General features: G+C 38.2%; 1 protein-coding gene across 6 annotated transcripts in view; it reads right to left on the bottom strand.

Moving 5' to 3' along the window:
• The window catches only part of Gpatch2l (G-patch domain containing 2 like), a 47,563-nt gene extending 21,444 nt beyond the window's left edge, over positions 1 to 26,119 (bottom strand). For 5 of the 6 annotated variants that reach the window (XM_047538284.1, XM_047538269.1, XM_047538292.1 and 2 more), the window contains exons 1-5: positions 26,031 to 26,119; positions 23,187 to 23,858; positions 9,731 to 9,795; positions 5,133 to 5,309; positions 2,546 to 2,625 (exon numbers count right to left, since the gene is read on the bottom strand). In XM_047538284.1, coding sequence (XP_047394240.1) covers positions 2,546 to 2,625; positions 5,133 to 5,309; positions 9,731 to 9,795; positions 23,187 to 23,848 — 984 coding nt within the window. In that variant the 5' untranslated portion in view covers positions 23,849 to 23,858; positions 26,031 to 26,119. The remainder of the gene's footprint in view (positions 1 to 2,545; positions 2,626 to 5,132; positions 5,310 to 9,730; positions 9,796 to 23,186; positions 23,859 to 26,030) is intronic. The other variant, XM_047538278.1, reaches the window with a different exon arrangement.
• Positions 26,120 to 27,564: the final 1,445 nt, after the last annotated feature.

The raw sequence follows: 27,564 nt of genomic DNA, 5'->3' as shown, positions 1-27,564 counted from the left end.
TTCTCACTGGTAAAACCTACATAGCTGCTACCTAAATGTATACGCATCACAGGACTTTTGTGTATACACATCACAGAACTTTTGTGACTTACAAAAATTGTAACCCTGTACCTTGTTCTTTAAACAGCATCTCAAAGTAAAAACAGAAACTTGTAACTCAGACTTGTAAATTCAGGATTCTCAAAGAGTGTAATGTGAAAGCTTACCCATAACACTATAAGCAATTCAGAAACTAATCATCTCCAAAAAACTGGAAAGTGGAAAAAGGCACTCAACTAATCACTGAACTTGAGGTACATTTATAATGACTATCTATCACAGAATATCTAGAAAAGCACACCAACCCCTACATGAGTAACAGTTACACACAAGTGGGTAAGTGTTAGGAGAACATAAGTCACAGGCACGAATGTCAAGATGGCAAGCCTGTTACTCAGACACATTTGTTTCTGGGTAAGTATTATTATCTGTACTCATCTATGTGTATAGACTAGGCTAAACATTAGAACACATATTTTCACAGAACTGCTAGCTATAGAAAAATTAACCTGAGGTCAGATTCTGGACAATAGTGTAGCTAAATGACCAGGTTTTACACATGCATTTTTCATATTTCTTATTCCTACAGCTATGCCTCCTGCTTACAGACACAGAATGGTAGGGGGCCAAGGGAAAAGATGGGTGAAAAATGAGCTATTTGCTACGGCAGAAAAATTATTAACTTAAAATGCCGTAATGTTTAAATTTACAGTTTATTACTGTGTAAATTACAAGCAGTACTTTGCGTAATTAGCAGCTCGCTGGCAGGGAGCTGTGAATGAAACTCATTATTTATGATTACGATTTAGAAAAAGAGAAGAGAGAATGAGGAGGGGGGAAAAAGGGAGGGCAGAGCAGTGACCTCTGCTAGAAATGACAAATAACCCTTTAAGGTGATGAAGATGAATTAAACAAGTAAATATTATCCCATTCATTCAAAATCATTACAGGCTTGTCCAGCAGGCCCTAGTTCCCTCCCAGGCAAGCTGAAGGGAGACTTCAAGATGAACTGACTCACTTCTAAGGAAGTAGAAGGCTTTTATTTTATAAATGCTAAAAGAAAGAAAAAAGGGTGGTAGGGAGAACATCATCTGTCCAACCCAATCAATAAAGAGAAAAAGTAAACCCATCTCTCTGTTCCACTCCCAACCTCTTACCTCCCTCAACCATATATACTTCTATACTAGCTGTCCTAAAAACTCCCAGAATAGCAAAAGCAGCACACTATTGTCTAAAAAATGAATAATCCAAAGGATTGAGTTATCATTCTTCCAATAATCAAATCTTGCAACTTAGTGAGATCAAAATGGGAATTTAAAAGATAAAAGGGAATCTGTCTACAAATAAACAGCCTCACTTCTTTTGCATGCCTAAAACTTTAGAAGTTCCCTGAAGACTGGCACAGTGGCACACACCTATAATCCCAGCTACAAGGCCAAGGCAAAAGGATCGCAAGTTTGGGTGAGCCTGGGCAACTCAGTGAGACCCTGTCTTAAAAAAAAATTTAAAGAGGACAAGGAATGTAGCTCAGTGATAGAGCACCCCTGGGTTCAATCCCCAGTACTGGGGCAGGGCAGGGAGTCAGGGTGGTGGGGAATAGTTCCCTGAGTAGACTATAAAGCAGCAGTCCCTTAAGGGATGTCAGACTGTAGCTGATTGCTATATACCTAGCTCAGCACAGAGCCTGTATACAAGGCACATTACGTGACAAATCAACACTCTCAAACATCTCTCCTTTCTTATCCCTCACCTACCACCATCTTCAGTTGAATATTAGCCCCTCTCTTAGCCTATTTCTCAGTTTCAAGGCTGGAGTAAAAAATAAAATGAAAAAAGATAAAGTAGCCCTGGATTCCAATCTCTATTTTGTCACTAAGATCCAGGTAGAATCAGACATTACTTAGCTTCTTTGAACCTAAGTTTTCCTCATCTGTAAAAGGAACTATCAACATTTTGACAAGATTGTTGGGAGGAGAGAATAAGCTGAGTGCCTAGCACAGTCCCTGGTAAAGCAGAACTACAGAGACCATGGAGACTTCTCCCTCAAGGCCAAGGAGGGGATCTTATTAATTTGATAACAGAGGGGGTTTTTGTTTTTCTAAAATGAATTCTAGAATTAAAAAGTCCAAAGATGGAATATAACAAAGAAACATTCCTTAAGAACACAAGCTGTAAAAGAGCCAAGAGTATTTTAACTTAAACCATAATATTAATGATTAATCAAAAGTGCAGAGAGACAAGAGATCAGGCCTGTAGATTCATTCACAACAGAGGCTCTGAAGAGTGTCTGCTTTGTCAGAACTCCTGTGTGGAATAAATTTTTATCTTTTATGTGTGTATTCATTCAATTCCTACATAATGTTCACTCTTGTAAACTCCCAAAACATTCCAGTTGGCTTCACTAACACCAGGGAGTTCTGTGGCATCTTTGATCACCGGCAGGATAAACCAACCCCTAGGGAATTTCATCTTCCTATGGCACCCAGGAAACCATGAAAGCTGTCACCTTCCCAACCAGCCTTCTTCGCCCCTTTCTGAGGCATCGCGCTGCAGCTCCTGGCAGACGATTCAAACGAGCATGGTATCCTGAAAAAAGAAGATCTCAGTTACTAAATGTGGAAAATCCATATGCAGTGAGATGTTTCTAGTACACTGCAGCCCTTACACCCAGGATCTTCACAGAGCTATTTGACAAGCTGTGTCACTAGCTGAATGATCTTAGGCACACCATTTGCCTTTTACTTAGGCATCCTGACCTATATCACTTGGTCCTACTTTATAGAGTTGTTTTGAAGACCCAATGAAAGAGCATGTGGAAGGTTCTTTGTAAACTGCAAATGCTATGTAAATATAAGGTATGTTAACAATTTCTAATGTTAAATTAAATGCTAGTTACTACATAAAAAGCATTCTAATTTTGGGCTGGGGATATAGCTCAGTTGGTAGAGTGCTTGTCTCTATGCACAAGGCCCTAGGTTCAATACCTAGCACCACAAAAAAAAAAAAAAAAAAAAAAGCATTCTAATTTTATGAAGTAATGGTGAAAAGAGAATGCATAGTACAGTCCCATTTTCTTAACTGTCCTATATTCCATACAAAGGAAGAAGTAAAAGAGTTCACACAAAAATGTTATCTATGACATGGTTTCTGGATCTGGGATTGCAGGCCATTTGTTATTTTTACTTTTTTGTGCCTATTTTAAGTGGTCGGTAAAGAACTTATAGAAATGTTCACTGAAACGTTTGAAAGAATTTACTAAGGTAGCAAACGATGTGCCATAGCCCATCTTTACCAAGTAATCTTTACCAAGCATCCATGCTTTGAGAAAGTCTATCAAATTCTCAAATTCATCAAAATAAAATCCTACTTAATAGGTATTTATAGCTCTTAGTGTAACCCTGACCCTCTATAATACACAACAAATACTTGATAACTGACTAACAGGTTGATTATTGGTTACTGGGAATCCTAAAATTATAAATTTACAGAGATAAAAAACAGTTTTGTTCAATTTCACACATCTTAAGCAAAGTCCCTGACATTGAAGGAAATGAAACAATCTGATAATCACTACAGAGGTAACAGACATCTCCTTTTCCCTGTCCTGGGCTGGTTTCTTCATCCCACTGTGCTACCTCACAATTGAAAAAAAGCAAAAGGAAAGGATATATATTTATGCTAAAGTATGTAATAACAGAATCATTAAAATAAAAATCATCCATTTATGGTTCTGTAGAGATTTTCATACTTGAGGTTTTGCTGTCTGTAATACTGTGGTGGTATTTAATATGTTCTCCTATAATCTGTATGTCTATAAATTCACAATTAGATCTAGAGCCTTGATCAGATTACAGTTCACCTTTTTTTGAAATAATACATACCAGACAGATCAATAATTCTAATGTCCTAATGCTCATGCCTTTGCATAATCCCTTCCTCTTGGTATGCACAGGACTTGTGATTTGTTTCTAACCAAAGGAGTAAACAGCAAAGGTAGTGAGATATCACTACTGCAATTAAGTGACATTACAAAAAAGACTTCATAGCAGACTGAAGATTCTCCTTGCTACTTTAATGAAATAAGCAGTCATTTTGAGGATGTCTGTGTGTCAAGAAACAACAGGGGGACTTCTAGTAGCTGTAGGGTCCCAAAGGAAGACTCCAATCAACCACCAGTGAAAGCAGCCACTTATTCATAAAGCTAAAAGGAGATAAACTGTATCAGTCACCTGAACAATTTTGGAAGTAGATTCTTCTCTGGTCAAGTCTCCGGATAAAACCACAGTCCAAGCAGCACCATAATTATTGCAGCTTTGCAAAACTCTCAGCAAAAGTTCCAACTAAGTAGAAACCAACTCTTAGACTCTGATCCACAATGCTTTGAGAAAGTAAAATGTGTGTGTGTGTGTATGTGTGTTTATCCTGTTGGTATTTTAATTGGAATTGTGTTAAATCTTTCTATTAGTCTGAGGTAAAGTGTCAACACTGACTCTCACAATTCATGAACATAGTATATCTCTTCATTTATTTAGGCCTCCTCTGACTTCTTTTATTGTTTGATATTTCTCAATGTACAGATTCTGCACACATTTTGTTATATTTATCCTATGTCTTTTTTGTGTAGTTTTAATAATTTCAATTTCTAATTGTTCACTGATGATACATAAAAATAAACATGTTTTTTCTGAAAAATAAAAATAAAAATCATCCATTTAAAAAACATCAGTATACCTTGTATGTGGATGTTCTTACTGAAATCCATTCTTTTCCAAGAGACAGAGTTCCAATGAACACTCAGTAACCGTTCATTACAGCGGGGTAAGCGGCTTAGCACAAATAGCAATGGCAAGTTGAAGAAATGCCTTGTTAATATGTATTCTAAAAGTCTCCACAGATTGATTTAGTTAAGAATGGAGACTGAGATACCCTCAAGTTGAGACTCACCCTTGAATCCTCCAGAAAATCCTTGGGCTAACTCTACCACTCAGGTAGTAATGCATATTTATAGGCATGAGTATACTTGACTATGGGATGATTCCTCCCAAAAAGAATGATAAAGGCATTAATTATATCTTAGTTTTCTTCAAACTCACCTCTTTGAGCTGGTCGAGAAGGTAAAAGGAACGTGGAATCTGAAAGTTTATCCAGTCCAGAATCCATTCTTTCTACTTCAGTGCAATGATCAGGAGCCCACTTGGGCAGAATATTAGGGACAGTGAATCCTGGAACACATTCTCCTTCATAGAACCAATCACTCTGTTCATCATCCCCTAAAGTAAACAGACCATATATCATGAGCTGGAATTTTAACACCCATGAAAAAAAAAGATTATTGCTCAGCACTACAGTTTTTATAATATTTTTAAATAAATCAAAGTGCCAAAAAATTGTTCTGGAACACATTATGATGAAAACTGGGGCATTAAACTGTTTTCCCTGAATGCCATTATTGTGCTAGACAGACTGGTTTAATAATAAAAACTAATAAGACTTCCACTTACTACAACTTCACAGTCTATAAGAATCCATGCAAAGAATCTGTAAATACGTTATCTCTTCCAAGTCCTACACTAACTCCAAGTTACAATGAGAAGTCGTGGATGTTGGTAAATGAGGAAGTCTGAATTTGAACCAAAAGCCTGATTAACTCCAAAGTCTGAGGTCTTTTTCACAAAAAACAAAACAAACAAAAAAAAAAACTGCCCCCTTACCATGTTTTCGGCATAGACAAATCTAGAGCTCAAAATCCAATTTAAACTAGTTATTTCTAAGGGACTTTTCTTTTTGGTTCTCAAGTATTTGCTCAAGATTTCCAACACAAACACACAACCTCACTGAACTAGAAGTAACCTGTGAGATCATCCATAAACCAGTGGACTTCAGCCTGGGTTAACTAGGATGTCAGGCACAGGAGCTTCCTAAAAGAATGCAGACACGGCACAAGAAGAGGCTGAGTGGATCGGGCTCCCCACTTCCAGTTCCTCTGGAATCATGCTTCAACCAAAACAGACTCAGTTGTCTTATAATTTGAGATTCTATGTACAATTCTGTTTGGAGAAGAAAAAAGAGAATGCTCTTCTTATCTGGGTTCCTCAATAACCATTAAGAACTCCCTATCTGCCAGGCAATGCGCTAGGTATTATGGTTGCAAATAATCAAACAATTCCTCCCTTTGGAAAGCTTCAAAGGAAAGAATACTATAAATAATAATTAATATGGCAAATGATAAAAAAAGCAATAAGTCCAAGGAACCACAAGAGCATAAAGAAAGACTAAAGATTATCAGTTAGAATCCCTTTAGGAAGTATGCACATTTAAATCGGATGCCTGAGGACAATTTAATGAAGTGACTATTTACAAAGGTATAGATGTACAGATAAGAAAACAACAAGGGATGCTAAACCCCAGAGCCAGCACAGCAGGGCATTTTACCAATACTAGACATAGAGTGGCAAGGAAAAGAATGGTTGTCAAAGACCACAGAAAGAACTATAGCTATTGGTGCACACTGTCAAATGGAAGGGCTATTCTTCTGTAGAGGAACAAAACCAGTGCCAATAGGTCATCTAACAGAAAGGGAGTCGGGGAAAGCTATATCATGCAATGTGGTAGTTTTATAGGTCCTCACTGCCCCCTACAACAGATTTATCCACATTCTTTGCTCTTCACCACTGGAATCCACAGTGCCTTCCCCTGGGGCACAGCATGCTTCCTCAACCTGCTGACACTGGACTTGGTCAATTCACTTGCTGCAAGAAGCAAAACATTAGCAGATGTGATTCAAGCAAAGATTTTTTATTTTTTATTTATTTTTTTTTTGCAGTGCTAGGGATTGAACCCAGGGCCTTGTATATGCGAGGCAAACACTCTACTAACTGAGCTATATCCCCAATCCTGAAGCAAAGACTTTAACTACGCATGCATGGTCTGGTTTGGTCATTTGACATTGTCTTCTGCCATAACAAGTGAAGGATGCACACAGCCAGTTCCATCACCCTAAAAAGATGAGCCCAATCAAGATCAGCTGAACTACAGCCGAACCAAAAACCCACAGCAATAAATAAATACAAACCACTGAAATCTGGGGGCTGTTACGTAGCATTACCACAGTAAAAAGTTGATAAATAACAATAAATCTCATTTGCCTCTCTCCAATCTTCTGCGGATGCCCCTGACTGGCCAAACCCAACAAGAAATTGAAGGCAAAAAGCCCCACTGATACAGTCCATAACTATACCTGGAGGGGCAAAAGGAGTACTCTTTCTTGGTGGATGACCAGCCATTCAAGGAAAGGTGAGGGTGAGATTTCAGAAAGACCAGTGCAAACAAAGGTACAGAAGCAGGAGTGACATGGCTTTCTACTAAGAACTCGAACATCTAAGTATCATCAGAACGTGTAAAGTTGAGGAAGAAACAAAGTGGAGAGCAGGGCTATGGAACATTCTACATCTTTCATGATAAAATACACAATCCTTATTAATGGAAAGACTTTCAAAGGTTCCCAAACTTAATCTGCTATAATGGGTTCACACTTTCTTCTACCTCTGCATAATCATGTATCATAACCTTTGAAAGGTGTATTATGAATATTTTCTCACATTTTTGTTGACCATCTTCATTGCTTCTTTTGAGAAGTGTCTGTTTAGCTTGTATGTCCATTTATGAATTGGGGTTTTCTTTTTGGTGTTAAATTTTTAGAGTTCTTTATATATTCTGGATATTAATCCTCTGTCAGAGAAGCAACTAGCAAAGATTTTCTCCCATTCTGTAGGCCCTCTCTTCACATTCACTTCCTTTGCTGTGCAAGTTTTTAAATTTGATGCCATTCCACTCACTGATTCTTGGTTTTATTTCTTGCACTTTTGGTGGGATTGCAAATTAGTATAACTGCTCTGGAAAGCAGTGCAGAGATTCCCCAAAAGACTAGGAATGAAACCAGTTATACCACTCCTTGGTATTTGTCCTAAAGAATTAAAATCAGCATACTATAGTGACACAGGCACATCAATGTTTATTATAGCAGTGCAACTTAATGGTCAAGTTATGCAACCAGCTCAAGTGCCTATCAATAGATGAACAGATGAAGAAAACATGGAGTTAGTCTTAAAGAAGAATGAACTTACAGCATCTATTGATAAATGGATGGAACTGGACAACATACTAAGTGAAATAAGACAGACTCAAAGTCAAGGGTTCAATGTTTTCTGTCATATGTGGAAAATAGACTAAAATAAGGAAGAAAGGGGAGAGGGGAATTCCATGAAAAAGGAAGGGAAATCAGTGGAGCAGAGAAAGAGGACTGAGGGGGAAGAAGGAGGGCCAGGAAAAGGGAAGAAGGGTTGAATGAAATTGATTAAATTATGCTATATACATATATGAATACATAACAGTGAATTTCACCTTTATGTATATCTATAAAGCACTCATTTAAAAAACATATAAATAAATAAAAGAAAGACCACCAGTAGAGTAGAGGAAGGAGGACAGAGATAGGGAGGAGAGGAGGGAAAGAAGAAGTACCAGGTACTGAAGTGGAGGAAACTATATTCCATGCATATATGAACATGTCAAAATGAACCCTAATATTATACATAACTATAATGTACTACTAAAGCATAAAAAGGTATGTTACGCTACTTCACCACACCGTAGTAAAAGAGAAGAAAAAAGACACATATCAGTAACTCTGAATATTACCAAATCCTGCATGGAAAACAACTGGACTTTTCTCAGTATGAGATAAAAGAATTAGTACTCTAGCTAGAGCCAACCTGTACACACACACAGTTCCTAACAACACCTAGTTCCCTCAGAATGAGAGAGAAAGAAATGTACTCATCACAACCTCCTTTATAGTAGAAAGCTCAATAATTCCATAGGGATGAAACTGTTTCTATGTCAATAACTGAGGTGTGCATGAGATGCCGCCCCACGTAGTACCTTTTCAAAATCAAGACTTGGATGCTTGAGTTACTGGGAAGCCTAACTGGATTAATCTAGCAATGTGGCCAGCGTGCCTCTGTCCTTTAAACACAATACTTAGAGAAAAATTACTGGATTTCAGAGCTAAAAAGGACTTCAGAAATCTATGAATTCCTTATTGTAGATTAAGAAAACTAAAATTAAAAAAGTTATGTGAAATTTTTATTGGCATACTAAGCAAGTCTAAAGAACAAGAATTTTGTAAAATGCCCTTATACCAACCAAAGTCTCAAATTACTACTCAGGTAGCAAAAATAAAGAACTGGCAATTAACATAAACTAGTCTTATTCACAAGACTCTATATTAACCTTCAGGAGTTGAGAAAAGCATTATATATAATATCTTCACTCAGAACATTATAAACATCAGAACACTATAAAATAAGATAAAATTTTCCCTCTGTAATACGAGTATCTCATCCAGTAGTGCATGAGGACACTTCTTGGTTCTAAACCCCTGAACAATGATTCTCGAAATCTGAACTACCTGCATAAAAATTATTTCAGGTGCTTGTGGAAAATGCAGATTCCAGGGGCCAACTCTAGATCTACTTAATTTCTAGCTCAGGCATCTCCAATTTTAGTAGTAGCCCAAGGTGGCTCTCCAGGCCCTAAAGTTTGAGAACCACTGCCACAGACAATCATCATACTGTCAGTGAGTCTTCCCATCAACACAGAACCCATGTCCCAAAGCAGGGATCCAGATTACCTTGCCGTCCTTCATCATTGGTGAAGAGCCCAGTGTCACTGCTGCTACACACACTGCTGGTTTCACTGAAAAAGAGTAATAAGACACGGAGAATTCAATGACTCCAGTCAAAAATCACTATACATTCTTCTGATTTTCCAAAGGAAAGACCTCAAGCTTTCCTAATATCACTCCAGTCCATTAGTCAATCAGGTAGGTAAATTTCACAGGTAAATTTTCTTCCCCCCGCCAAAAAAAATATATAAGAAGAAAATGCTAAAACTTTTACTTGTACTTCAAAGTACTTAAAAATATATATCTAAAATCACCTACTTAGGATCTAAGGTATTTATTGAAGCTCATACAAGTAATCTCAACCTGGTTTGGCATATTAAACAACACAAATTTACCAATCAATTTTATTTTTAAATATAGTCAACTATTAATTTCAAATGAAGATATGCAAATTCAACATTTAACATATCTTAAATTTTTGACCACTTACAAAGCAGCAAACATTAATGAGCAGAAAATAAATTAATATGGTCAGTTATAGTTTCCAAAATTTCATGTCTTCCCTGATATCTAGTAGATACAAAAAGCTCATTTTGAAAAAAGGAGTTAAGATTAAAAATAAAAATATAAAAACAAACTCCATTCAGACTCACTGAAATAAAACTTGTCCTAACAACTGATTCTACTTCTTATGGCTATTTTCTTTCACCCAATCTTTATCAAATGTGATTTACTTGTTTCAAGAAAAATTTCTTTGTTCTTTATAATTTATAAGCTACTTTCTTGAGTATTTGCTTCCAAGTTAGTCAATTTTTTTTCACCTACTCTAGAAGATACAAGAAACCAAAGCAAGGAAAAGGCATTTTGACTATGTTGCAGAAAGAACAGGCTTGACAAAACCCAATCTACATTCCTGGATCAAAACTCTGAAAATATTTTGTATTTTGCAACATTTCCAAATATCTTGCCAACACTAAATCCTGAAAATGCTGGTTAAATTAGTAGCGATGCTTTTCCTCACAAGCTTAAGCTTGTCTCTGAATAACAGATGGCAAGAGACTTGTCGCAGCAAGAGCCAAAAAAAATACTTTAGTTCTATACAGGTTCTTTCATTTTATTTTCCTGTGTATTTAGTGGGAAGATTCTCAGGGATCATTTTAGGAATTGTCTCACAAAACCATACCACTGGACTCCTCAAAGGGTTCTATAGTGAAATCCAGAAGTGTTCACACAGAGGACTGCATTCTGAATCTAAGGAACTGTGCTTGTTCTTGAACTTAAGGGACTGGATATTTTTGTATTTTCAGCAAATCTGAAGAACACTAGTAGTCTAACTCCACCAAGACTTACTATACAGTCTCTCATATTACTACTTTAATGTTCTCATCTTACCTCAATGATAAAGTATATTTTATATTATTTTTTGTACTTCTCAGGATTTTAAGGAAAGATACAAAGCACATTAGGCCATGGGACAGATGCTATTTCACAATCATATTATATGCTTCATTGGTTACCATCACTACTAAGATTTAGGGACCAGCAAATAATGGTCTAACACCTGTTTTTTGTATGATCTATGAGTTAAGAATGGTTTTCACAGCACGTTGTTGGGGAACAAAAAAAAATCAAAAAAACAAATACTTTGTGATGTGTGGAAATGATGTGAAATTCAAATTTCAGTATATGTAAATAAAGTTTTATTGAAACTCAATCATACTCATGAACACATCCTTTGCGATTTCTTTTGCACTAATTTGCAAAGAAGAGTAGCTGCAACAGAGATTTTATAGCCCACAAAACCCTAAAATGTTTACTATCTAGCTCTTCATAGAAAAAATTTGTGGATCCCTGTTTAATGACTATGATTCCCTCTATTTGAATGTTTCCATTAAAAGGTTGAAACAATTTCTCTATCACAAAATCTATCAATTATCTTCCCCATTCATTTCCAGTCATTTGTAAGTACTACAAGATACAATGCTTCCTAGATCTTTTTAGGAGGAATTCAGTCTTTCCTCGTATTTTTTTTTTTTTTTTTTTGGGGGGGGGCAGGGCTTGAATTTTTTTTTTTTTTTTTTTTTTTTACCAGGGATTGAACTCAGGGGCACTCGTCCACTGAGCCACATCACCAGCTTATTTTGTATTTTATTTAGAGACAGGGTCTCACTGAGTTGCTTAGCACCTCACTTTTGCTGAGGATGGCTTTGAACCTGTGATCCTCCTGCCTCAGTCTCCCAAGTCACTGGGACTACAGGAGTGCACTACTGCTCTAGGCTTTCCTCATATTCTAAATAAAAGGGGCAGACTCAAAGAATATCTGCTGGATCAAGAAAGGTGATAGTACACTATCAGTGTACATTTTCTATTGTTTTATCAATAGCATTTCAAGAGTATCAAAGTTCTTGAGAATGAACTTGTCTCTTAGAGTTTTCTACATATAGTAATTAAATAATACCATGGAAATTAAAATAATACCATGGAAACATCCTCAGGACATTAAGACTATGATCAAGGGAGATGTGTATTTTTCTCATAAAAATTTTTATTTTTACAAGAACATTTATTATATACAAGTATCATCCTTTTACCAATGACTGGAAACAAATGTATTATCTGATGGCATTGCTAATTTTATTTACGCCCTCAGAATAACTTGTGAAAATGTAATCAATATGTAAAAAAATCATTAGCACAATTTGCTAAGAAAAAATATGGGGAGCTTCCTGGCATGCTTCCACATAAACACAATAATGCAGCCTGCAAAAGTGCAGTACTAAATAAAAATAAAGGTAAGTATTTTTCCTTCCAAGTTACAAGTCAGAGTTTCCCAGTCTTGCATCACTTACTCACTCCTGACTCAAAGACTATGATTAAAATATATATATGATCAATATGATTTTAATAAAGATTTAGTCAACTATAAAATATTAATTTAGCTAGTTCAATTAATATTCAGTTACAAATAAAGTCACATACTATCAATCTTCAGATATAAAGGAACACGATGAAGCCAACAAGAACAGCAGGTAATGAAAACCTGTCCTCTCTCAAAATTGCAGTAACTTTATTCCCTGTTCTCATGACTTCTAAGCTTCTAACCTACGAATAGTTTGCTTACAGAAATCTTCCTAAACTACTTCTAAAATATTCTGGAGAACTACATCTTACAAAAATGTGTACATTTCTTTTTTTTAAAATTCAATTTCAAACTGAGTGTGGTGGTGTATGCCTGTAATCAAAGTGGTTCAGGAAGCTGAAACAGGAGAATTACCAAGTTCAAGGGCAGTCTTAGCAACTTAGTGAGGCCCTAAGCAATTTAGTTAGACCTGTCTCAAAATAAAAAAACAAAAAGGCTGGTGATGTGGCTCAGTGGTAAAATGCCCCTGGGTTAGATCTCTACTATGAAAAATAATAATAATAAACAAGTAAACAGTCTAATGGGAAAGGAGGAGGAAAGATTTCCACCTATTTCTCCTCAACCACAATTCATTCATTTAGAAAGCATTTATTACTTGCTAAACACCAGACACTGCTATAACCAGCACTAAAACTAACAAAGAAACATTCATTCCCAATTTAAATGATGCATTTTGATTAAAAGTTTTGAAAATTAGTCAAGACAGTGGAAGAAAGATTATGAAGAGGTAGAGAGGAAAATGCTTTTCAATGACAAACACTCTGCAATTAATAAGGGGTGGTGCAAGCTTAGAATTTAACTTTACAAACCTGAGAAAAATCATCCCAATTTAGAAGCCAGAAAACTGTCCTGAAAATATTCATGTAAGATGTCCTCTACAATCCTGTTTTTTTGTTTTTTTGTTTGTTTTTTGCAGTGCTGGGGATTGAACCAGGGCCTTGTGCTTGCAAGGCAAGCACTCTACCAACTGAACTATCTCCCCAGCCCCTACAATCCTGTTTTAATCAATTGTTTAATTTTGTAATGTTGGATGCATTCAAAAGAATACGTGAAGCATTTGTCAAAGTTATAATGGAATATTACGGCATATAATATAATATGACAATAAAATAATAATATGTTATAACATCACTAATGCCATCTCTGCCTCTTACCCAGGAGTATTAATATCTTGAATTTTGTGGGGGTTTTTTGGTCTTGACTTTTAAAATATAATTCAATTATGTAAGAAAAAATATTCACATAAAAGTAGTATTAATACTTTACATTTCTATACAATGCTTATCACATTTGATAATATAAAATATTTCCACATTTTATTCAGCAACATTATCACCATTTTAAATAAGACACAAACAAAATGACAATCTGGTTTTTGGACCAACAATTCTATTACCTAATTACTATCATACTGTTAGAAAAGCAACTGAGCCACATCCAACTGAAATAGAAATGTAAACTTAACCAGCATTTCTAAAGGTTGATCCTCCCACTAATTTTTTATTATGAAAATTTTTGAACACACAAAATAGTTAATAGGAGTTAGATTCTCCAAGTAACATCCTGCTTTCTTTGCTTTACTACACATCTATCCATCTAACCTTCCCACCAGAGATTTTCTGTAATTAGAGGTGCTCTCAGTGGACTAGTTGATTGGGCACAGAATCCACTTCAACAGAAGTATATCATCATAGGAATCAAGCCCAATAAAACACTAGTGACACCCTTTGTCCACTAAAACAATTCCATCTGTATTTTTATAAGAAAAACCTGATACTACCTCTAATGTCTGTCACATTTGTGGTCCTTTAAGGCTCAGTCAGGAAGACAGAAAAGGAACAAGATGAAGCCAGTAAGGATAGCAGGTATAATGGTAGCCAAATTATAAACCTTGGCAAGAACTTGAAAATGCTTTTATCTAAAATGTTCTTCTAGTTTGGAAAATGAACTGTTTGCCCTTTAGAGGAGCAATTAAAGGGTCTCATTCTCAAATTAACCAAAAATCTAGTTTTAAAACTCTAATATACTTATTCTATAGAAGAAATCAATGTTTTGGTCTTACCAAGTTTTCTCAATTTGAAACACATACTTTTGGTAAAAGCAGTCAAAGAAGTAAAAACCCAAATTCAGTACCAGAAATACCTACAACTGTGGTTCTCAACTGGCGGTAATTTTGCATGCCTCCAACTTAGGGTCATTTGGCAATGTTTGGAAACATTTTTGATGGCCATGATTTAAGGAGGAGGGGGAGGGAGAGCTGGTGAACTACTGGCATCTAGTGGGTAGAGACTAGGGATGCTGTTAAATATCTTACAATGTACAGGGCAGTCTCACTGCAGAGAATGATGTGGCCCAAAATGTCAGTAGTGCCCAAGGTGAAAATCCTGACCTAGAATAGTAAATGAAATCTAAGAATTATCATAAGTATGTATGTACAGGAAAAATATATCAGGTTCAGTATTATTCATGGCTTTGGGTATCCACTGGGGGTCTTGGAAAATGTATACCGAGGATAAGGGGGATACTGTACTATTCCTTAATTTAGCATCATACTAGACTAGGAAAAAATTTTAGAATGCCAGTAGCATCTGTGGTAACCAGACTTCTGGACCCCAGTCCCCAGCTATTCTACACCCCGCTGCTCCTTCTCACACTGCACCAGGGTTTGTCTATGTTACTGATACCACACGGAAAAAGGCTACAGGATGTCTGAGATCAGACCCTATGTGGCTTCCATCTTGGACTCCCCTCCCATGCACACAACTCTCAGGTCACTCAGTCAAGGGGAAGCCAACACCATGTCTTGAGGACACTGACGGCATGGTGGAGGGGCCCACAAGAAAAGGAGCTGAGACTGTCAGCTCAAAGGCCTTAAAGGAAGTAAGATCTTCAGCCCCAGTCAAGCTGAGAGAACTGCAGCCTGGTCAACAGCCTGACTGCAACTTCATGAGACTCAACCAAAGCCACCCACCAAGCCACTCCCAGACTCCTGACCTCAGGAACTGAAGACAACGTATGTGTGCTGTTTAGAGCTACTAAGTCTTAGGACAACTGTCTCTCACAATAGGTAGGTAAAATGGTATAAATAATTCCCTTTTACTATTCCTAATGACAGTTTCTAGTTTCAACAAGATAAATCCGCTTGCCCTCTGACCTGAGAGCCTGCAAATTCTTTCATATTCCTAACCACAGAAGACTGTACACATTTAGAAATAAAAATAGTTTTTACCTTTGTTGATTACAACAAGGAAGCACAAAATTAGTTTATCACTTATAAACAAAAGTTGATACTGGGAAGCTAAGACCTGGCTTTGTTTCTTTCCTACTTAAAATTTATTCATCCAGTAGTTTAATAAGAAGTATGTTTTCATCTAATTTTTATATACTGAAAATAAATAAGATGAAGTTTATGACTTCCATCATCATTCCAAAATCTATGGTTTTTCAGGCTTAATTTCTTCATTAGATAATAATGCACTTAACAAATATTAAAAATTATTTTAAAATGTAGAAAAACAAAGAAAACTGTCACTCTTAGATCCACTGCCCGAGACATCTTTGCTTTTACTATCTACCCCCCACCCCCCGCCCCACATCTTTTCCTTGAGCGGAAGTAGTACATATGCCACCATATGTAATCAAGAGTTCTGAATCTGGTGGTAAACAGAGCTGAAGGAGAAGCTCTTCAGGGAAATCTCTCTCATCCAACTCCAAAATTATTCCATTAAGTTAAGGGAAGGGATAATGAAGGAGTTTGTTTTTCAGTTTCATTCAGATGGTGCCGTCAAAGAAGGCAACAACCTCTCCAGCCTACAGGTTCATCAAGGTGATGAGTACAATCACGTATACTTGGCTGAGATCATGAGCTTCCTCAGGCCTCTGCTGTGAGTTGGGGGCTGGGCCTCAGAGAAGTCCACCCATCTTTTTAAGACTTACAGTACTTAGAGCTAAAAATGATTCATCTTGAGGTGGATGAAGTATCTTTCAGAACAAATTTTTTAAAAGAATATTCTTAAGCCTTGTATCTCTAAGAATGTCCTTCTGCTGCCTTTTCACATGAAATATATCTTTACTACATAAATTTCAGGATGAGGTGAGAGAGCAACTCCTTTCCTCTCACAACTTTACAGACAAAGCCAAGCATGGTGGCATATGCCTGTAATCATAGCAATTCAGAAGGCTGAAGCAGGAGGATCACAAGTTTGAGGTTAGCCTCAGCAATTCAGACCCCGTCTCAAAATAAAAATAAAAAGAGCTAGAGATGTAGCTCAGGGGTAAAGCATCTCTGGACTCAATCTCTTGTACCAAAAAACAAAAACAAGAAGAATGAAAATAAAAACACCTCTATAGGCAAATGTAGCCCCTCACATTGAATGTAGCTCCTCACATTTAGTGCTATAAGGACGAATGCCAGTCATATTTTCATTCTTTTTAAGATTCTTCTTCAGACTTGCCCCAGTCCCACCACCAAGGCAGAATGTCAAACTATTGACAGGATATGTTCAGGCAGAGGTCTCTTTTCATTTGTTTTTCCTTTTAATCTTTGGGCTTAACTTCTTCAACATTTCTCTGCAGTTCATTCTTTTAAATTCTTTTCCAGTGCTTTGGTTTCTTCCTTGGGAATATTTACTTACTCAGACTGGGCCTCTATTCTCCATTCTTCAGACCTGATTTTCTCTCATTTTTATCACCTCCCTCTGCATTTTGGGAGGGCTTCCAAAGTTTACCACATCATCAACTTAATTTTCTGCAGAGTGATTTGTCTTTCATTTAATATTGTAATTATATCTTAAGTTTCCCTATAATTTTTTCTCCCAAACCACTGGATTTCTGAATAGCCATTTGTCTCTCCTACAACTTACTGATCCTATTTCAACATGATCATATCTTTTTATATCCCAATGAAGATTTTTCAAAGTATTCTTCTGGTTCCCATTGACAATCACCTTCAAAGATTTGTTCTTCCTCTGAAATTTCAGAATGCTCTTCCCTTGCTTATTCTGCAGAATGTGTTCAAAGACCTCTCTGTATTTGCCAACAAAAAGGGTGCACAGATTATTCTTGATTCCATTCTCTACTCCCTCAGACATGGGTAACACGCTCTTCTCAGATCTACAACTGGCTGAGACATTAACCTAATTCTCAGTGTTGCTAGTCAGCTTTTACCTTAGAGAGGTATGCCAGACTGTGACAGTACCTTCTCCTAACCCTCCCTGTCTGATTCTGACTCCACTTCAGGAGTTTGCAATAAATGGAGATATATAAAATACTATAATCTCAAAATCAGTACAACCAATACAGAAATCAGTATGGAGGTTCCTCAAAAAACTAGGACTGGAACCACCATATGACCTAGTTATATGACTCCTCAGTATTTACTCTAAAGAATAAATATTATCATACATAATAATTCCTAAAAGACAAAACTATGGAACAAGCCCAGGTATCTGTCAATGGATTAATGGATAGTGAAAATGTGATATATATACACAATGGAGTTTATTCAGTCATAAAGAAGAATGAAATTATGTCATTTACAGGAAAATGGGTGGAACTTGAGAGCATTATGTTAAGCAGAAGTCAAGGAATATAAACATATTCCCTCATATGTGAAAGCTAGAGAAGAAAAAGGAAAAGAAAGGTGAGGGGGGGTCTCATGGAAATTGAAGGGAGCCGGGTAGAAGAAAGGGACCACCGGGAAGGAAGAGGAGAGGGAAGGGGAAGTTCTGGGAAACAACATTAACCAAATTATATCGTTATGCCATGAGCATATATGAATATGTAGTAACAATAAATCTATTATGTATACTTATAGTGCACCAATAAAAATATGGAAAAATAAATAAATGAATAAATAAAACATTATACTCTCCATATTCACTACAAAGAGGGTTTTTTCCCCTCTCTGGCCAGGTCAACAGTAAACTTTATTCTTGGACTCAATATCCCAAAACTCAATACCCTGAAGCTGCTTGCTATACCCAAACACAAACATACACACAGAAAACATTAAACTTCCCTACTCAAGATATTCTGGGAGTCAGAGCCTCTAAACAAAAACTAAAAGACACAGATTGGGAAGTGAAGAATGGCACAAAAGTGTGCTACCGGATTTTCTGACTGAGACAGGCCTTGCATTTGTGAACCAAGGACTGACTGTGGAGAAGGACGCAGGGTCTCGCACCTTCAGGGCAGACTCCGCACTGCCAACATCAGCTTCTGACTAATTTTTCAGTGCAGTCCTATCAGCTAGTAATGGGTCAAGTAGTACTAGGTTTATGGTGATGTGAATGTGCAAATGTTTCATTTTTATTTTTTTCTAAGTCCTATCTGTAGGAGAAAGCTGAGGTTACTCATCAAGTGCCTGTTAAGAAGTCACAAAGGTGGGAATAAGTTGTGACTGTTAAGAATTACAGGATCTTGTGTTGCAAGGGTCCTGAGACGTGTTTCAGTTCAGCCTCTACAGTAACACTAAGGGGTCCTCAGGCCCATGCTTGACTCCCTCCAGTGATCTAGAACTCACGCTTGGTAGAACAGTTCCCTTTGTTTTTACAGAGTTCTAATTTTCAGAATGTTATATTTTATACTGAGGCAACATTTAAACTCTATGTACTTTTTACCACTGAGTCCTAGTTCTCTTGAATAATCCTAACATCTCTTCCAAGAGGGAAACCCTTTCAAGGGATAGACCTTTTTTCTCAAGAGAGACTTTCAAATACAGTAGTAGTATACCACTTCCCAAGTTGTCTTTTTCAGATGTTCCTTAGGATATACTAGCAGAACGCTGATTAAATCTAAATAAGCACACTAAACTAGCTATTCAATACTCTGAAATGAATACTACCACTAGCAACAATGGTAAATACACTCTTGGTCAGCATCCTTATTTACAGAAAAGAAAACAGAACATCTTCAACCTACCACATGTATTTTTTTCCACAGCTCCAGGAACCCCTGATTAATGACCTCCACTTGCAAAGGAGGCTACTTACCTTAACCATGAAATAATGAATGTTATTGATCCAACAAGCTACTGCTATAGAGTGTTATTGATCACCCAATCTTTGGTTAAAATGGTCCTCATTTAGCAATTTCACTGTCACAAACACCTGGAGCAAAGCATACTCATAATTAAAGAGTTTGGGGGAGTTAAAGTGAGAGGTGATGGACAGAGATCTCAGCTTTCTCCCATTTTTCTTGCTTCTGAGCTATTGTTTGTGTCAGAAGGGATATTGATTTTCTATAAAAATAAGAAAACAAGAGGCACCAAGGGGCCGCAGAAGGTCAGCTTGGGCTGTAGAAGGAGGGGGGAGGTTTAGCACTCTATCTCTGTCACTCGCCTTCCAAGAGAGGGGAATATTTTCTTTCCTGTGAGATCGGCCTCTAATACATCACCTAAGGAAGGCTTCTGAATGTGACTTCAGGCCATCACCCAACCAATGCACTTAAGAAAGGAAAAGAAGGTAAACTACATTTAAGGAAAACAAGTAATATGTTAGTGAAGAACAGAGCAAAAATAGACTCTAGTCACCTAATTAATTAACAGCTGCTATACAGACAATTTGAATAAGGATTAGTAAAAAATATTTTAAGAGTCATTCCATTTTAAGGTACTCACAAACATAAATACACCAAAAAAGATTCAAAGAATAATTTGATCTTTAGGCAAGCATGAAAAAAAAAACCTATTATATCATAACCACTTTCAATTCCTCAGAACCCATGAGGAATTGGTTGATACAGAAATGAAGGGAGAACAGAAAGAGAAAATACATCAAATATCCCAAACTTTATATATAAACTTAAAACTACTCTATGTTTAAAGGGAATTTAAGGGAATCAGAAATAAGCTGATTAAGATGGACATTTTCAAATCTAAAACACCTAACATATATTTTTTTGAAAACTCTACTGACCAAGCTAATGCTAATCTTTATGATCAACTTCATCTTAATAATTTTACAAAGTCAATCATGACTCTGACAACCCTCAACATCACTAATAAAAAGCAAAGGTCAACTCTTTGATCTTTATGTAAATTAACTGTGGCACATTCAAGAAGAGTTGTTAAAGAATAAGCAGAGGGTTCTTGAAAGTATTTCTTTTAATGCTAGAGAAAAAAAGTAGGAAATTTTTGACAGAATCAACTCATCAAGACAAAATAATCATATCCAAATCATAAACTATTTTCTACTTACATGCTAATGCTAGTCCTGTTTAGCCGGGCAGGGGTTGTAGCTCAGTGGTAGAAGAACACTTGCCTAGCATTCACAAAGCCCTAAGTTCAATCCTCAGCACCACAAAAAAAATAATAATAATAATAATAATTGAGGGCAGCTTGAAAATGAAAAGATTTTAGCTCCACTCTACTGCTGAAGAGAAGCTGAATATAATAAGAAATTAAAGAATAAGAAAGAATCACCCCTCTTTCCCTACAGAATGGATTTAGCGGAGGAAAATACAAAGCACTTCTGTTTTTTTAACTATAGACAGAAGGAGACAAGTTGAGGGGAATTTTGGCATCTTAAATAATTAGAAGAGTTAAAAGACTTTTTCTCAGATCATGTCTGCTACAACTCTACCCATTATTCCTTCATAGCTACAAGCACTCTGGCATCTGTAAAGAACTCTGAAGTCACGGACCAGGGAGATGGCCCAAAAGGGAGAATGAATTCTCCTTAATTTGAAGAGAGTAAGAATTTCATAAGAACTCCTGTCTACTTCAATTTCTCCAGCTCTCAGATAACTAGAATTTATATTATCACAACCTGACCACAGTTGATGATCCAGGGTCAGAGAAAGACTGAAGGATCTCACTGTTAGACCACAGGCTCTGCATTTGAAGCCATATCTTAGAGCAGACAGAGTTAAAAGTATCTAATACATATAATTATTTCACAGAGTAACAAGAAATTCAATAGCCAAAAGACTATTTTTTAAACCACCCTTTTCCTTTTTTGCAGCACTGGGGTAAAATTGCCATTTTCGATAGTAAGAAGATTACAAGTTATATATGCTTCATATTAGTACAAACTTGAATATCTCAACAGAGTTTCAATATCATGAAAGGCTGTAAGTTGACTAAGCAGTTCTTGTTTGATTAAAAATGACATGAAAAGCCAGGAGCAGAGGCACAGGCCTTTATTCCCAGCTTATTCAAGAAACTGAAGCAGGAGGACAGGCAAGTTCGAGGTAACTTAGCAAGACTCTGTGTAAAAATAAAAAAATAAAAAGATCTGGGGATGTAGCTCAATGGTAGAGCACTTGTCTTACATGGTGAGGTCCTGGGTTCAAATTCCCAGGAGAAAAAAATGAAAAACAGGAAGAAAAATACCTTCATAATCCAAAATTATACATCTAAATTGAGTAAATACAGCTAAAAAATTAGGGTTAGAGGAAAATGAGGAAAGTCAAACTCTAAGCCCAACTCAATGCAGTTAAACAGACTGACAAATATAAAGTGAGAAAAAGTTTGAAAGGTGGATCAAAACCACCCATAAAACATGGAGACAGACCTACATAGCTGCTTCACCTTAAGGTACCTGAGATTTACGTCTTTGTTTTTAAGACAAACTTCAGAAGAAGCCAAATCCTAAGAAAGGTCATAAGTTCTACAGTTATAAAAATTAACATGAGACAGAAAAGGGTCATGGAAAAGGCACAAACTCAGAGGGCCACAAAACATGGTGAAATATGAGCTTTGAAATCAGGTTTGATTCTCCATTTTGGCAGTGGGTGACCTTGGGCAAATTATCTAATCACTTAATCTCAGTTTCCTCTTCGACAAAATACAAATAGTTCAATTTTACTATACAGTAGAACTGTGAACAATGAAGAGAAATATTCACAAAGCATGAAGTACAGTGCCTGCCACACAAAGTCATTGCTTAATAAATGTTAACCAATATTAACAAGGATAGAAACAAAGGTCTCAACCTGGAGAACTCAACCCATTCGGGTTGATACAATGAAGACAGTAAGGATCAAAGTAGAGATGTTAAATATCCTGCAGTGCACCACAAAGAACCGTCACACCCGAAGGCCAGTAGCATTCTCATTGAGAAGCAGATATCACAGATTAATATTAAAGTAGCAAGGTGGAGAGTATTAACATTCCTACAACTATCTGAAATACAGGAAAATAAAGTTACCAAAAACCACACCAACCTTTTAAGCATGTACCAATGGAAACAAATTCCTCTAGCTTGACAAATTTAATCTAAGACTAATGGAACTCAGCACTATTATTTTCAAAGCCCACCATGTGTTTAGACAACCTGTACGTCTGCTATAAAAAAATGTACTCCATATAGTCAAATTATAAGCAGAGCCTAGAATTACACCCCGAGAATACCTAAAACCATGATCTTTAAAGGGGAAAAACAGCAAACCAGGAACATTTATAAAGTGCATTTGCCTGGCACCTGTGCATTTTCCCACATGCACATACATACTCCAGCCTTTGCTGAGACTCTGAAGCTAAAGGACAGTGTCTATGTATGAACTATGTGGCATAAACAGCAACCATGCAAGGGAGCTCACCATTCTGACATGTTCTCATCAGAGCCCTGTTTTTGTTCATCTGCTTCACACTCCATTCTTTCTTTCCTTCCTGTTTTGCTTAGGAAAGTTCTATTTTCTGCTGATTCACACAACCCATGGCTTGATGAGGTCCAGGGCGTATTCTCCTTCCAGCGGGACAGACGCTGCTTCTTAGCAGACTTGAACCTGCAGCCTCTCTCATAGCTCCAATCTGATACCTTCAGCTTCTGCTGAAGGCTGGCAGCCACCTCTGATGTCACTCGTTTCACCTTCCGCCGGCGCCTGAGTGGTCGACAAGGTGCATTTTCAGTAAAGGAGTCAGATTCATGCCAAGAATGTTGCTTACTCTTAACTAGGGCATTGAGAGCTGGGTGCCGTTTGGCTACCATTGTGTCATCAGAGTCACTGTAATTGGTAACTGGGGCCACTTCTCGACAATCCTTAATGGCCTCATCCAGACTTGACTCAGAGGCCTCACTGTAGCAGCAAGCATGTTCTGCCAGGTGAGCAAAGTCAGACCGGCGCTTCCGGCCCCTGCGTTTCCGGAGCTGCCGTCTCTGTTGCCGAGGGCTCAGGGCCATCTCCTCCCACAGTTCACCAAGTTTATTCTGCTCTGATGTCTGCTCCAAGGCTGAGGCTAAATCGTGTACCAGCTCATCCATGAGGCCACATCTGCAAAAAAAAAGTTCAAAATTGAAAAAAAAAGAAAAGAAATAAAGTCTGAATAGGGATCTGTTTTCAAATAATTTATAAAAAGATTATAGAAATTCAGAGTCCCACCTATATATAAAGAATAAAGATACCTTTCATCTAGCTACATTTAAGACTCAGTTCCTACCATTCATGCTCCTTTAAGGCATTAAAAATAGGTGTTTGCTTTTGTTAAATGCCAAGTCAACATGTTCTTAAATACAAAAACTTAATTACTCACCAAACAGCAACTAGGATAATAGCAAAAACAAGCAAAGTCAGGGGACTAGCTCTCTCTCTCCTTTCTCCCCAATTAAATTTGTCACTGAATTATCTGTTAAAGAGATCCAAAAAGATTAGAAAATGTTTCATCAGATAGGAACAGAACAACACACAACTTTAAAACCATGGTACAGTTGGGAGAACAAGGGTGGGACTCAGTCCCACCAAGATATTGAGAATGGATAAGTACTGCTCTGTGGTCTGGGAACACTGCTGAGGATGCATGTGGCAAGAATAGAGAAAGAACTTGGCGACACTTCAAGAAGACCATTTGTAGTTTCAGTGAACCAAGAAGTTGTAGTGACCCAGGTTTTTACTCAGAACAGAAAAAAGAACCTAAGTTTGGTACCATTCTGGTACCAAATGCCATCTGGAAGCTACGGTATAAAACTTACAGATGTCATATTTTTTACTATCTAGCAACTCTTAGGCTCCATTCCTCATCCTGATCATCCTAATTATGTGCTTAAATGCCACACAATCACACAAAAATGGGAAATAACTGAAAATGAAATGACAGGGATACAGAAGAGTCTCCTAAAATTTTTAGTTAACTGCTTTCCAAAATTTCCTACTTTTCTTCTCATTCTTGTCAAACTATCAGAGGCAAATCTTTCAAGGGATGAGAGGAGCAGAGGCAATTTTCAAAACTGCCTCTTAACATGGAATGTTTACTATAATCCATACAACACCTAATTAAATATATATTAAATTAGCACTTTCTCCTAGCCCTTGTTAATCCTGAAGTATTTCAAGACCATAATTAGAGCTTAAAACTCTGTGTGGCATCACTCTCAGACCATATTTCCATTCATGCAGTTTATATTTTCCCAAAAGGTTTTCTAAAACCTATTCTTCATTCCGTTCCTATTTGGACAAATGGCCAAAGAATTCAAAGGCAGGAAGTCTTCTGGTTTATATGACACATCTGTGGGAGGAAGGTAATTCCAAAACTACCACCCAGACAAAACTTCTCAAAGTGTCAAAAGTCATACACATATAAAGGCCATATACTTTCAAGCAATAAATTGTTTTAAACACCATGATTGGGATTTGGAAGACGACGGCCCCTACAATGAAAACAAACAAATGGGAAAAGCACATCTAAATCTCGTTCCCTAATAAAGAACTACTGCTTTAAAAACAGGCAAAACTGAGCAAATTTAAACGTGAAATAGTCGAAGGCTTGTACAGAATCCTACCCTACCTCATGGGTTGCAATTCGAATGCAGGTAATAGAAGAACCCTGAGACTCCCACACCTCCAATCGCGCTCAGGTGCCCAAGAGGACCCCGGGTCCAGGCACGCCCCGGGGAGAAGTAAGCCATCCAAGTCACACAGAGGAAGCTAGTGGACAGCAAGTCGGAAGAGGGCCAAGTGCTGAGACCAAGGGGTGGGAGGTGGGGAGGCAGGAAGGTAACTTCTCATTTCGACCTGGGACAGGGGAGTCGGCCTCCTAGGGCACAAAGTGACAAACAGCAAGTCCTGGCGACTGTGCTCCCTCCGACATCGAGGGTCGCAATAGAACCACATATGTGAGAAAAACCGTGTTTAGGGCTCTCCACTATGTCCCGGCCCGGCCCCGCGGGCTTGGGCAACCACGGCTTGGAACACCACGCCCACGCTGTCGCCGGCCCAACAGAAACAGAAATGAGAGCGAAGAGAGGGGAACTGTCGCCCGGAGGCCGCCGGCCCTCATCGCCCGGGATGGGGGCGATGGGCCCTGAAAAGCAAGGCCCCACCATCCTAGCGCCTCCCGCCGGCCACCGCGGCACCCTGGCGCCCTTAGCCGCCCAGTCGCATCCCAGAGCCCCGATCCCCTCCGTCGCTAGCCCGGTACCCCACCCCTCTCAGCCCACTCCTCCCCCTCACCGGCTGCCACAGCCACCTCCAACGGGCGCCGCTTTTCGGGCCGAGTCTCCCCGCCGGGGTTTCCCTGTCTGACCTCATTTCCGGTCTGGGCCGGAGGGGTGGGGCGAGGGCGTGGTGGGAGGGGCTGCCTGCTGGAAGGCCCGCCCCGACCCGCGCTTCCGTCCCTCGGCCGCGCCCACTTCCGCCCCTCGGTGGGCGGGGCCCCGGGGAAGCTGGGAGGTGGGGCAGGAAGCAAAGAGGTGGGCAAATAGGGTCGGCCGGGGGGGACGGGCGCACGAGTGGACCGGCGGGCGACGCCTCCGGAAAGACCCTGAGAGCTGCCTGGTCTCTCAGGGGCTGCAGAAGGTTGGGTGCCCAGGGTTTGTGCGGTTGAGAGGAGATGGATCTTCGTTGTTAACCGTAAATGTTAGTACAGCCTTTGGGAGGGAGCGATTTTGCATTGAATTACACAGCGTTAAGAATACTTGTCTTGAGCAATAAAACAAATATTGAATTATAGTAAAGTATAAAATAAATATTCATAATTCCATACGAATTTAAGTACGTGAAAAAGTACATGGGAAGGAGAAATCTCCAAAATCATTTATGTGGCTACCCCACCCTGAAGCATAACTCCCAACTCCTTAGGTGTGAGCTTTGCACAGTGACTTCTTCCAAAGGGTACAGTGTGGAAAAGCAGCAATAATGAGTAACTTTACCTTGGAGAACCTTGACAAACACTCTCACTCAGGTGATCGAGGTTAATGTCAGCAATGCTAAATCATCGCTAGTGAAGGAACGTGATATCTGATGAGAATGGCACTTTATGGCACTTCCCTTCCACGACCCATAACCCCAACCTAATCACAAGCTGAAAAACAAAATCAAACAAACCTCACCTGAGGGACAGCCTACAGAATGCTACAGATCTCAAAATTTTTAAGATCTTCAAAGACAAGGAAAGTCTTAGAAACTGTCACAGCCAAGTGGAGCCTGAGGAGACATGACAAGTAATTAATTCTACTTTAGACGTGCTGAATTTGTGACTCCCACAGGACAGAAGTATGGAAATATTCAACAGGTGTCCACCCTCTTTTCTACTTAAGTGAAAATTCTCTCCCACAAATCACATCAGTTCCCATGATGTCAGTCACCTCCATCAGCACTGAAAGTTCCCAAATTTCTTGAAATTCTGCTTTGATTATCTGGTCTCAGCTAGATGTCTCCATTTTGTGCTCCACCAGCCTCTCCAAAATTCATCAACATAAAGCTCAGTTTCTACTACAGTTCCTTATCAGATCTGCCCCTTCTCTGTTCCCTGTTTGAGAAACTTCACCACCGCCATGCAATGAGAAAATTCAAAACCATTTTTAAAAGATTCCTGCTTCTTCCTTATTCCCCTTTATTTAGTTCAATGTTAAGCCTAAGCTCACAGACCCTCTCCTACGCCTGCACCATCCTCTTTTTTTTTTGTCTGCCATTGGCCTCATCTGGAAAAGCAAACACTCTTCTGGATGATACAGCAACCTTAGGGGTCTTTCCACTTGTGGTTGTT

This window comes from Sciurus carolinensis, chromosome 2 (genome assembly GCF_902686445.1).
Source record: "Sciurus carolinensis chromosome 2, mSciCar1.2, whole genome shotgun sequence".
In the NCBI taxonomy this organism is placed as follows: domain Eukaryota; kingdom Metazoa; phylum Chordata; class Mammalia; order Rodentia; family Sciuridae; genus Sciurus; species Sciurus carolinensis.
Note: the sequence above shows the minus strand (reverse complement) of the source record. Positions and strands in the feature narration are given on the sequence as shown.